Here is a 12,847-nt window from a genome sequence, read left to right on the forward strand (position 1 = left end):
ATATATTTATATATTCGTGTTTGTGTACATGTTGTGTGTGTATATTCCGTGTGTTATCTTTTGGTAGCGATTATGGATATGGATTAGCCATGGACTATTAAACTTAAATGCTAAATCGCAAACGCAAAACCGTCTAAATCAATTCTATATCAATTCAATATACAAATTAAATTTGAATATATAGCCAGTTTATATAAGCTATATATTAAAGCCTTTAGATTGCTTATTACATGATCTCTAAGCTAGAATCACTGTTCTTGGTGACCACTTCGGTTTCAGATGATCCCGAGCCAGATCCGGCATCATCAGCCTTCTCATTATCATCGGATTGACTATTGTTGCTATGGCGATGATGATGCGGCGAGCTGGCCAATTGCCAGGTTGGGATGGTGGGCAACGTCATGGAAGCCACTGGCGATGCAAATTGTTTGCGATTTAATAGCAAACCCTTAATCGCGTCCAGATCGCTGCGAAAATTACTGAATTCACGATTAATTTGTTGCGTCTGCTCCTTCTGCTGCAACGTAATCATGTCCTTGACCAATGTTATCTCCTTATTGAGGGATTCACTGCTGGTTTCCACCTTCTTATCAATGTCCTCCAAGGCTTTCTCAACTGGCTTCTTCTTAGGCTTTCCAAACAGAAACGGTGCAATGTATTTCTGTTTGTGGATGACCGCACAGGTTAGTATAAATTCAGGGTTTGGGCAATTGCAGATTACTTACCCGCCAGAACAAAAAGATGCCATAGATGAGACCACTGAACAGTGCGGTCGTGTGTAGCATTTCCCGCAGCCTGCCGAAGGCCGTTTGTTGTGGCAACACCGCCAGCTGTGACCCGATATTTATGACAGTGTTTGGATTGTTCGGATCTTGGCTAAAAACACCGGCTCTCTCACATGCTAACTGTATTTCATGAGCTGTAAGACCTTTGGACCGCAAAAATTGCTGCTTTTGGATGAGTGTAGTGTGTCGCACTTTGGTATTTTGTAGAAAGCTTACAGCTGTAGTTATCTTTTGCATAGAGATTATAGATTAGACAACGGCTGAAGGGGTGATTTGCGCTTAGGCAACTCACCAGCGATTCTCGGGGCTCCAATGGCTCCCCATCGTTGGGATTCGGGTTGTAATCCTGTACGGATGTACTCGTTGTTATTGTTGTATCGCCCGTGTCCGTGTTATTGTTCGACATTTTTATATTGACGCTTATTTCAATTTTGTTCTAATTAATTAAAATCCAAGTGCAACATAGAACGAATTGGCTGGGGAAGTGATACTGACCTTTATGGTTGCCACCCAGCAAAAGTTTCCGATCTGGCAAGTCGTACCACTTTGGGTTAAATGTTGAAAAGGGTACTTGAGATAACTACCTTTTTTAATTTGTCCTAATTTCAAAGCTAGAATTAAAAAACTTTTCCATAATTTTTGTTAGAGTTTTGTCGATTTTTATACCCGTTACTTAAAAAATAAGTAAAAGGGTATATTGTATTCCTTAGAGTGTATTTAACAGGGAGAAGGAGGCATCTCCGAACCTATAAAGTATATATATTCTTGATCTGCAGCCGAGTCGATATAACCATGTCCGTCTGTCCATCTGTGTGAGTGCCTAGATCTCAGAGACTATAAGAGATAGAGAAACCAAATTCAGCACACAGATTTCAATAGACCCCACGCAGGTCAAGTTGGTTTTGAATTTTTGACACGCCCCCTTCCTCCACCGCAAACCGCGGAAAACCACCACACCTATAGTTTTAAAACTAATACAGATCTTATGGTAAATAACGGTATCTATTAATATTATCTATAATCTCACTTAACCTTAGTTAGATCGGACAAGTAGAACGGGAGTAATACCTAACCAAAGTTTTTAATAAAGTTATTATTTCAATACAATCACCTAAAAGTATGCAGTAGTTCTTATTATGTAGTAATTTCGTTAAAGGTATTTTATACATAGTGAAATAATTAACGGGTATCCTATAGTCAGGATCTCGACTATAGCCTACCACTTGTTTGATATGGTTATAAGATTAAATTTATACCTTTTTTCCCTGAGGTGTGACGAAAATCAAACCTTCATTAAAATGATAACCTGTATTTTCTCTAATTTCGAATTTAAAATTTTCAAAGTTGCAAAGTTATTGAATTTCGCAATAAGCATTACCTAAAATTTAAATTCAGCAACGTTATCGTTGTATATTTATCGATTATTCTTGAGATTTCTAGTTCACTTGATAATTTTTAAGTCGCGAACTAAATCATTTAGTTCATTATTGGCGCCAATAGCGATAAATTTCAATTTAGGTATTGCAAATATCAAAATGCCATAACTTTGCAATTAATTAATAATATTAAGAAAATTTAAAATGTAAAATTGCATAAAATTAAGGTAAACATTTTAAGGGGAGAGAAGTATTAAATATAATTCTGAAAAAATATTTAAAAATGCAGAAAACACCAACATAATTTCTGAACAAATTTTAAAAATTCTAGCTTCAAAACTAAGAAATTGTCAATAAAAAAACGGAAGATTTTAAAGTTACCAATTTTGACTTTTGACCCAAAATGGTACACATTGCCAGATAGGTGAGTTAAGCAGGATGGCAGCCTTTTGGTCGTGTGGCAGTATTTGGGCCTGGTGGCAACGTTGTGGGTAGAAGAAATATTTTCGCTCTTTGTAAAGTGTAATAAACAATTGAGCAATTAAACAGCAAAATGAGCACTAGCTAGTGAAAATTACAGAGAAATTGCAAATAATTAGGTAAAAGCAAATTTGTAAAGCTGCAAAATGCTTTCGCTGTTGCAAGAGAAGCGCCCGCTTAAGCGCACACGTCTCGGACCACCGGATATCTATCCACAAGACGCTAAACAACGCGAGGACGAATTGACGCCCACGAATGTGAAACATGGCTTTACAACGACGCCGCCGCTTTCCGATGAGTTTGGAACGGCGCATACTTCAAATGTGAATGCCAGCAAGGTTAGCGCGTTCTTTAGCGGTGTGCTGGCCAAAAAGGAGGAACTGATGACGCTGCAAGATACCGTGCGCAAGAAGCAGCAAATCAATTGTAAAGATAACTTTTGGCCGGTTTCGCCGCGACGCAAATGCACAGTGGATGCTTGGTTTAAGGATTTGGCCGGAAATAAGCCGTTGCTGAGTCTGGCCAAACGGGCGCCGTCATTCAATAAGAAAGAGGAGATATTTATAACGCTGTGCGAGAATCAGGTCAACATGCAGCGGGCCACATGGTTCATCAAGCTAAGTGCCGCCTATACACTTAGTTTTTCCGAGTCGAAGAACAAAAAACGCAGCATATATGATCCAGCCGCTGAATGGACGAGTAACATGATCAAGTTCATGAAGGAGCTGCTGCCGAAGCTCCAGGAATACTATCAGCAGTGTAAGTACAAACAATGTCTGGAAAATGCTCAGCTCTAACCAAGTGATATTGATGATTTAACAGCGCACGATAAGAACGGAGTACAAGCGAACGGCAGCAGCAGCTCGGCCACCAACAACAGCACCAGTAGCAACAGCAATGGCAGCGCCAATATCAGCAACAACAGCAGCAACTCGAATAGCACCACAGGCAGTGCTAATCCTAATCTCATACCAGTGCCAAGCATGGCTAGCCCGTTGCCGCCTATACACAGTCCGGCCAATGGACAACCGGGTGCTGTTGGCAGCGGAGCAGTTGGAGGCGTGGTGCCTGGAGCCACTGCCACGCCAGGCACAGCACTGGCTACATTGGGCGGCTCAGCAGCTGGAAGCGCCGCTGTGGCCAACGCTGGAGCCGTGCCGCCAGGCTCAAGCATCTCGGGTATTGGCAGTCAGTTTGAGGATAGTCGCAATGCATTGAAATACTGGAAGTATTGCCATCAGTTGAGTAAATACATGTACGAGGAATCGCTGCTAGATCGTCAGGAGTTTCTCAACTGGATACTTGATTTGCTGGACAAGATGCGCACCCAGACCAGTTTCGATGAGCCGTTAAAGAAGCTGGTGCTCAGCTTTGCTCTGCAATACATGCACGACTTTGTTCAGTCGGAGAGATTGTGCCGCAAAATGGCCAATCTGGTGGCAAAGAAGCTGGCGCAGCTGCTCAATGCGGCTGTGGAACAGCAGCAGCAGCAACAGGCGCTTATCAAAACCCAACCCATGGATATAGATGCGCCGGAGGAGCAATTGCTGCAGCAAGAGCAACAGTCAACGGTGGATCCCTATGAGCAGGCACTGCAGGATTACATGAACTGTCCACATCATCGGGATATTGTGCTCTATCTGAGCACCATATTGCAGGTGATTACAATCGAGTGCCCAACGGCGTTGGTCTGGAGCGGCATTGCCGCACATCGTGCACCCTCGTCCTTGGTGGGCAGTCCTCTAGATCATCTGCCCTTGGCACCCTCTGTGCTGCCCATGCCATCACGCTGTCCACGCACCAATCAGGAGCTGCGTCGTCAGCTGCGTGCCGCCGAGGCGGATATTGTCCTAAGGACGCAGCATGCGGAGCAGCGTTGGTTCGCCTCCAAGTGGCTAAGTGCGGGAAAGAATCATTACACAAATGTGCTGGCCACATTGGATCATCTGGACACACATTGCTTTGATCGCATGGATCTGTGTAACTCAATGGACACGCTCTATGCGCACATCTTCCCACCACAACCATCACAGCAGGTGAGACGTCCCGAGGATGATCCCCAGCAGCAGCAGCAGCAACAACAACAGCGTCCGGCTTATGAGCCCAAACAGGATGCGGACACAGTGAGAATACTGTGTGAATGGGCTGTGTCCAGTCAGCGTTGGGGTGAGCATCGTGCTGTGGTGGTCGCCATATTGCTGGATAAGCGTCAGATTGATGTGACGAGCACGCCAGCAGATATGTGTGGCGACAAGGAGGACAAGGATTCGCTAGCATCTGGTGCGGGTCTAATTGATGGGCTACCCGTCTTTCAGCATGTCCTAATGCACTTCCTCGACCATGATGCTCCTGTGCTGGACGAGCACAACAGCAGCGCCCAACAGCGAACCGAATTCACCAATCTGGTGCAGCTTTTCAGCGCTCTCATACGCCACGATGTCTTCTCCCACAATGCCTACATGCACACGTTGATTTCTCGCGGGGATTTGCTGCTGGAATCAACGCTGGTGCACAAGACGGCAACAAAGAGTTCTCCTCCGCCGCCGGCACCGCCTCCTCCCAGCAGCAGTGCCACAACCACACATGGCTTTGATGACGATGGCTTTGGAGCGGGCATTGGCATTGACTTCAAGCACAATGAGTTTGACGACTCCAATGTGGACGATGATCTGGATAAGCTGGTACAGAATATTAAGGAAAAGGGACAGCAACATGAGGCGCCCGACAGTCCGAAGATTGGGCCACCGGGTGATGGTGATGGTGGCGTCGATACACCTGGTAGTGGCGGCAGCATATCCCGGCATTATGTGTACACCAAACATTTTCCGATACCACAGGATGATCCCAGCATGTCAAGCTACAGCAGCGAGAGCAATCAACGCTATATACTGCTCTTTGGCGTGGGCAAGGAGCGGGATGAGAAGAAGCATGCCGTCAAGAAGATGTCCAAGGAGATTGGCAAACTGTTTACCAAGAAGTTCAGCATCGATGTCGCCGAGGGTGGCAAAGTAAAGAAGCATTCCCGCAACGAGTTCAACTTTGAGGCAACCACAGCCAAGTGCCAGCACATGGCATACTTTGATCAGCATGTGGTCACAGCCCAATGTGCAGCCAATGTCCTGGAACAGCTCAATGGCTTTGCCTTGGGCAACAACAACTATTTGCCGGTGCAGGAGCATGTGGCATTCCTCTTTGATTTAATGGAGCTGGCTCTCAACATTTATAGTTTGCTTGAACTGTGCGATCATCTGCTGAAGGAGCTGCCCGAGGTGGAGCATCAGCTGCAGTTGAAAAAGTCCAACATGGTCAGAGGTTACACCACCTCGTTGGCCCTTTATATTGTCAGCATCTTGAGACGCTATCATAGCTGCCTTTTGTTGTCACCGGAGCAGACAGTGTCTGTCTTTGAGGGACTTTGTCGCACCATCCGTCATGTGAGTGATCCCAGAGAATGCAGCTCGGCGGAACGCTGCATCCTTGCCTACCTCAGCGATCTCCATGAATCCTGTGTCCTGCTCCAGGGCAAAGAACAATCGGCCGAGTATTATCAACAGCTGAAATGCATCAAGCAGTTCAAGGATATTTTCAATACGCCCGAACAGCTCAGGTGAGTCTCAGAGAGTCTTTTTTTGCCTTATAAACTTATATGTATGTTTATTATTTACCAACATCTATAACCGAGAAGAATAGGCAGAAATACCAAATTTGAAGACGATACCATCTTACGGTTTTTTAATTTGTTTTAAAAAATATAGATCCAAATTTGGTATCTTTATCTCTTATAGTCTATGAGATCTAGACACTCACACGGACGGACGGACGGACATGGCTATATCGACTCGGCTTTTGATGCTGATCAAGAATATATATACTTTATGGGGTCGGAGATGCCTCCTTCTCCCTGTTACATAAATTCCAACGAACACAATATACCCTTTTACTTATTTTCTAAGTAACGGGTATAATTACAAAAGCAATACAATACAATTTGAAGAATTGAAAATAAGGATAAAAAAAGATAAAGAAATTTAAATAAGAAATAAAAGAGTACAAAAAAATAGGAAACTGAAATAAAAAGACATTCAGAGTAAAAATATTTTGAAAAATCATATGTTTTAAGATTAGTAAAGATATACAGGATAATTCGTCTTATATTGGACTTTTAAATAAGACAATTCAATTTTATGAAGACACTCCTTTATCCTAAATAATTTGTACAATATTGGTTATTTTTGCTGGTTCGTTTTAAGCGTCTTTCTGAAACAAAATTAAAATATTAAACAGTAGTATATCCAAAATATTTTTTAATTAATTTTCTTAATATTATTATTGTTACTTTTGGTATCTTAATATTTATTTCCAAAACTTATTTTTTCTAATGTTTATTTAAATCACTTATCATCATCAATTATTAAATTAATTTAATAAAATGTTTTAATCCAATTGTTTTAATCCAATTGTTTTTTTTCAGCCTCGCACCACAGGGCTACAATCCCCAGCTGCTGCAGGAGCTGTTTGTGGCGCCACGACGAGGTGGCAAATTGGAACCTCACTGGCTGCGTCAGTTGCATGAATCCTCGGCGAATGTGTATAGTTTTGTGTCCAACGCCGTCATCGCCGTCTGCCGGGAGACGGACAACGAGAGGCTCAACGATGTGGCATTGGCCTGTGCGGAGTTAACCGCCAGCTGCAATGTCCTGTCGGAGGAATGGATTGCAGCCTTGCAGAGTTTATGCAGTGGCAGCAAGAGTCCACGTTATCCGCATCTTGGCGGACAGGTGGACATTGGCCAGGGCAAGACGCACAACGCGTTAGCCGTCTTTGTGTGCATCCTCGTGGCACGACATTGCTTTTCTCTGGCGGATTTCGTCAGTAAATTTGCACTGCCGACACTGGCGCGCTCGGTAAGCGGCGCCGGAGGAGGAGAGCTGAGTGTGGACGCCGAGGCGGGCGCCCGTCTTACCTGCCACTTGGTGCTGAAGCTGTTCAAGACACTGGAAATTCCCCAACCAGGCATGTACTCGGTGAGCACATCGCCCAATCCTCTGCATGCTGTGGGCAGCGATTTTAGTATACGTCTGAGCTGTGATCGTCATCTGCTGGTGGGTGCCCACAAGACCATACCCATTGCTGCAGTGCTGGCCGTGCTCAAGGCCATACTCATTGTGGTGGATAATGCGGCATTGAAGACGCCCTTGGCTGCCAGTGGATTGGGCTCTTCTGGCAGTGGTGGCGCCTTTGGGAGCGGCAAACGCAGTGGCTTTAATACGCCCGTTCATCCCGGCAGCACGCCCAAAAGCAACGAGCAACGTCCGGCGGATCTCAGCCAGATCCTGGGCACAAGTGATTTACAGCTGGGCAGCCTCGGCAGCGAACAGGAGTCACTGCAGCAGACGACGGGCAGCAGTTTGGCTGGAAATGAACAAATCTCGCTTCTGGAGTTTGCTCAAGCTGTGCTTAAACAAATCTGCGCCCAGGAGCATGTCTTGGAGCGTTGTCTGAAGAATGCCGAGCAGCTGTGCGACATGATAATAGATGAGATGCTGACCGCCAAGCAGGCGCAGCGTGTGCTCCACATGATCTGCTATCCGGAGGCGGAGTTCAACATCATTTCCGAACTGGATCAGCGATCGATGATTGTAAGGATTTTGGAGCACTTGGATCAGTGGACCTTGCGCATATCTTGGCTGGATTTACAGCTCATGTATCGACAATCGCTCAGCACGAATACGGAGCTTAATGTGTGGCTCGACACGGTTGCTCGGGCGGCCATCGATGTATTCAACATGGAGGAGGTGACGCTACCAGGTGCGCTGAAGGCCACACATAAACCCAAACCCTCCACATGGCTTGTGGCGCCATTAATAGCAAAACTAACGCCCGCCGTGCAGGGACGCATTTTACGGGTGGCCGGACAAGTGCTCGAGAGCATGAACTACTTCTCCAAGGTGCCCAAGTCGGATTGTAACAGCTCCGGCAGCGGCGATGAGCGCGAGAAGAGCAACAGTTGCCACAGCAGCAACAGTTACGGCGGCAACGGCAGCCTGACAGCTCGCAACAAGAAGATGCCACTCAACTACCAACCGTTTTTGGGTCTGATACTCACCTGTCTGAAGGGACAGGATGAGTATAAGGAGAATCTGCTTGTCTCACTCTACTCACAGCTTTCCCAGTGTCTACAATCCTTTGCGGAGGTGAGTACAACAATTCGTTTTATTAAAGACTTTCTAAAAATCGGGAATCACAAATAAGAGTTTTGAGTTTAAAAAATATTTATCTAAATGATTTAAAACCCAAAATATGCCGGAACGGAAAATTATTTTACTTTGTGATTTTTTCAATAAATTTTAAATAACTATTAATTTTGATATAAATAAATAAAATATTAGTTCAATTTCAATAATTGTACCAGGGATGTAATTTATGTTCCTACTCTTTCCGGCTTAAAAGATTTTTGCATTAAATTACTGTTGTAATTTTTTTTTAATTTTATTTTTATCTGAAATAATAAAATTAGAAATAATATGTTTTTGTTTTAATATATAGTAACTTTATTTGTTACTTTCATAAGAAAAATGAAACAATAATTATATTTCAAATTTTATAATTTAAAACAGAAGTGTATAATTTCTAGATAAAAACTTAAATTTAATTATTATTTCATGTATTTTTATTTGAATAAAAGAATAGGAATTACTTTTATATTTATAGATTATAATCTCTAAATGTATTTTTTGTATTAAAAAAAAACCTTAAACTTATTCCTTCAAATAGCTGGATACCATTGGCGGAATCGATGAACCGCAGGCGCGTGAGGAAATCTTGGATGCACTACAGCTGCGCTTTTCTTTGGTGGGTGGCATGTTCGATGCCATCCAAAAGAACAGCACACCCACCACAGATTGGGCCATTCTGTTGGCCCAGTTGGTGTGTCAAGGTGTCGTGGATCTGAGTTGCAATCGGGAGCTGTTTACGACTGTCGTGGATATGCTGGCCACGTTGGTTCACTCGACACTTGTCTCCGACAGTCAGTCGGAGCGGGATGACAAGAAACTCTATCTCAATCTGATGAAGAAACTCAAGAAGGAAATTGGCGAGAAGAACAATGCATCGATACGTGTCATCAGACAATTGCTGCCACTCTACAAGCAACCCACAGAGGTGCGTAATTCCCACCAGAACCAGTTGAAGAAATCCGAATTAATCCTTTGTTATACTCTGCAGGTAATTGCCTGTGAGCATGCGGGTATGGACACCAAGGGCAACAAGATTTGTGACATGGACAAGAAACAGCTGCGCATTTCGGATAAACAACGCATCAGCGTCTGGGACATACTCGAGGGTCACAAGAATCCAGCACCATTGTCTTGGGTGTGGTTCGGTGCCGTCAAACTGGAACGCAAGCCACTCACCTACGAGGAGGCGCATCGTAATCTCAAATATCATACGCACAGTCTGGTCAAGCCCAGTAGTTATTACTATGAACCCTTGCCACTGCCACCGGAGGATATTGAGCCTGTGCCGGAGAAGATATGCATTGTAAGTAGAGCAGGTGCTTTGACATTTGAATAACCCTGCAGAGAGGGCTATAAATTTATCACAATCCCATGTGTTATATATATTTCTGCATTTATGCACACAAGTCTCTCAGTCTTAAAGATGTCTTGATGTAACTTGATACATGTTGTTCCTCGAGATATCTCTACCAATCCTACAGATTGTTTATATTATTGTTTTTTTAATACAAGACTTTGCAAGGGTATAAAATGTTAGATACATTTCTTTCTTTGTTTCTTTTGTTTTTTCGCATTCTAATATGTTATCCTTTGCAGAAGGATGAAATGATGAAGGCGGATACGCCCTCTTCAGTGGATCAGTCGCCTAGCGCTGTGGTAGGCACCGGACGTGGACGTGGCAAAGGCACCACGACGCGTAAACGCAAGCCGAAGAATCCGAAGACGCCGCCCGTGGTCAACACGCAACAGCAGCAGCCACAGCTAGCGCCGCAGCCACAACAACCGCCCAATGCACAGCAGCAACAACAAATGCAACAGCAGCAGCATATGCAACAGCAAATGCCGCCGAATCAAATGGGACAGATGCCCATGAATATGCAGGTAGGAAGCAAGGAGAAGTAGCTTGCTTTTCGCACTAATTAATTTCAATTTATTTAGCAGATGAACATGCAGCAGTTTGGACCGAATGCCATGATGCAGCAGCAGAATGCATTGATGCAGCAGCAGCAGCAGCAGCAACAACAGCAGCAACAAATGCAACAAATGGCGCCCAATCAAATGCAACAGCAGTTAAACGTGGGCGGAAATGGACAGCCGAATGCGCAGATGAATTTCATGCAGGGTCCTGGACCAGGTGGACCACAAGGCATGCCAGGACAACAGCAGCCGCAACAGCAATGGCATAATGCACCGCAGCAGCAGCAGCAACAGCCACAGCAGCATCACAATCAGTATCAATATCAACAGAATATGCAGAGTAAGTATTCCCACTGGGAGATATGTATTGTTTTATTTATTTTAAGGGAATGCAAGTGAATATCGTATGTGTGAGTACATGTATTTTTGACAGTCTTATGTACATGTATGCTGATACAGTATTCCTACGGCTCACTGCACATTGAATAATGAATTAATCATTAATCTCATCAATTTCCCTTTTCAGTGAATCGCATTGAAAGGCCTACATTGACTACAAATTCGAAGCAAGCCTTAACCCAGATGCTGCGATTGCGACATCCTGGTTCATACCCGCAGCAGCAACAACAACAACCACCTGGTGGCTTTAATCCCATGCAGCAGCAACCGCCTCAGCAGCAACAGGTGCCGCAGCAGCAGCAGCAGCAAATGAATGCACAACAAATGCGACAACAACAGCAGATGAATACACAACAGAATCCACAGACAGCAGCTGCATTTAATGCCATGCAACAACAGCAACCGAATGTGCAACAGCAGCAGCAGCAAATGAATCCCAATCAGCAGCTGCAACAGCAGCAGCAACAACAACAACAGCAGCAACAGCAGCAATTCTTACGTGGCAACATGCGCGCCATGGCGCCAAATCAAATGGGTGGCATGAATATGGTGGGTCAGGGCATGCCACAGAATCCAATGATGCAGCAGCAGCAGATGGGTCAAGGCATGGTGGGCATGGCCAATCCAAATGCCAATCCCATGATGCAGGGAGGCGGTGCTGGCGGCAATGGCGGTGTTGGAGTAGGCGTCGGAGTTGGCGTTGGGGCTGTTGGCAATAATCCAAACATGGGCATGGGTGGCATGCCACAACAGGGCATGATTCCGCAGCAACAGCAGTTCCAAAACTTTCAAAATCAGTATCAGCAGCAGCAACAACAGCCAGGCATGCAGCAGCAATCTGGTGGCGCCGGAGGAGTTGGTGTTGGCGTGGGAATGGCACCAAATCAACAGCAACAACAACAAGCTGGACTCATGGGAAATTTCAATCCTCAGATGCAGCAGGCACAACGCAATAATCCCGATTTTATGGCTGCAGCGGTGGCAGTTCAACAGCAGCAACAACAACAACAACAGCAGCAACAACAACAACAACGAGGTGTGCCAGGTGGCATGATGGCAAACAATCGCGGCCAATACATGAATCAAGCGCCCAATGTGACAATGACGAACATGATGGGACCTGGACCAGGTGGCGTGGGCGTCGGAGTTGGTCAGGTGCCACCCTATGCACGCCAGCAACCAACCGGTGGCGGCAAACCAGGCGTACTTCCAACACAACAACAATTCCAACATCAGCTGCGTCATCAGCAGATGATGCAAATGCAGGGCATGGGCGGTGGTGGCATGGGCGGCGGACCACAGGCAGGCGGTGGTGCAGGTGCTGGCGGCGGTGGCGGCATGGTCCAGCAACAGCAGACCATGAATCAACAGCAGACACCCAATCTTGTGGCACAGCTGCAGCGACAGATGCCAAATCAGCCGAATATGATGGGACAGCAGCAGCAGTATCAGCATCAACCGCCACCCTATTAGATAGTATATACATATATAGTTGTAGTACTTAAGGCTTTCTCTAATGTACGAATATTTATCGATGCTAATTGCGAAATAAACTAATTTTATTTTCAAACTTCCCTCCCTCATAATAGCTTATCGCGGCGCTGCCAACTTATTTCTGCGAGCGATAAATTTGCTATCGATAAACATACAACCT

The 12,847-nt window shown here is 44.9% G+C and overlaps 2 protein-coding genes across 2 annotated transcripts; one reads left to right on the plus strand and one right to left on the minus strand.

The window, feature by feature from the left end:
- Positions 1-58: 58 nt before the first annotated feature.
- Positions 59-1,287, minus strand: LOC117786359 (peroxisomal membrane protein PEX14). Its single transcript, XM_034624564.1, has 3 exons — positions 1,078-1,287; positions 726-1,013; positions 59-661 (listed from the first exon to the last, which is right to left on the minus strand). Exons 1-3 carry the CDS (start codon positions 1,189-1,191, stop codon positions 227-229), a joined length of 837 nt encoding a protein of 278 aa, XP_034480455.1. The 5' UTR covers positions 1,192-1,287; the 3' UTR covers positions 59-226.
- A 1,331-nt stretch (positions 1,288-2,618) lies between these two features.
- On the plus strand, positions 2,619-12,763 carry LOC117786334 (mediator of RNA polymerase II transcription subunit 12). The gene is made up of 8 exons (XM_034624526.1): positions 2,619-3,400; positions 3,464-6,248; positions 7,113-8,835; positions 9,416-9,802; positions 9,866-10,180; positions 10,474-10,758; positions 10,819-11,134; positions 11,321-12,763. Exons 1-8 carry the CDS (start codon positions 2,788-2,790, stop codon positions 12,664-12,666), a joined length of 7,770 nt encoding a protein of 2,589 aa, XP_034480417.1. The 5' UTR covers positions 2,619-2,787; the 3' UTR covers positions 12,667-12,763.
- Positions 12,764-12,847: the final 84 nt, after the last annotated feature.

Source organism: Drosophila innubila, assembly GCF_004354385.1.
Source record: "Drosophila innubila isolate TH190305 chromosome 3L unlocalized genomic scaffold, UK_Dinn_1.0 0_D_3L, whole genome shotgun sequence".
NCBI classification, from domain to species: Eukaryota; Metazoa; Arthropoda; class Insecta; order Diptera; family Drosophilidae; genus Drosophila; species Drosophila innubila.

What these genes read in the sequence shown, in the direction of transcription:
- LOC117786359 (XM_034624564.1), bottom strand. Translation starts at nt 1,191, where the DNA reads ATGTCGAACAATAACACGGACACGGGCGATACAACAATAACAACGAGT. An exon ending in TGGAGCCCCGAGAATCGCTG is followed by an intron (nt 1,014 to 1,077) that starts GTGAGTTGCCTA and finishes TCTATGCAAAAG; the next exon opens with ATAACTACAGCTGTAAGCTT. An exon ending in GCATCTTTTTGTTCTGGCGG is followed by an intron (nt 662 to 725) that starts GTAAGTAATCTG and finishes ATCCACAAACAG; the next exon opens with AAATACATTGCACCGTTTCT.
- LOC117786334 (XM_034624526.1), top strand. Translation starts at nt 2,788, where the DNA reads ATGCTTTCGCTGTTGCAAGAGAAGCGCCCGCTTAAGCGCACACGTCTC. An exon ending in AATACGCCCGAACAGCTCAG is followed by an intron (nt 6,249 to 7,112) that starts GTGAGTCTCAGA and finishes GTTTTTTTTCAG; the next exon opens with CCTCGCACCACAGGGCTACA. An exon ending in GTCTACAATCCTTTGCGGAG is followed by an intron (nt 8,836 to 9,415) that starts GTGAGTACAACA and finishes TCCTTCAAATAG; the next exon opens with CTGGATACCATTGGCGGAAT.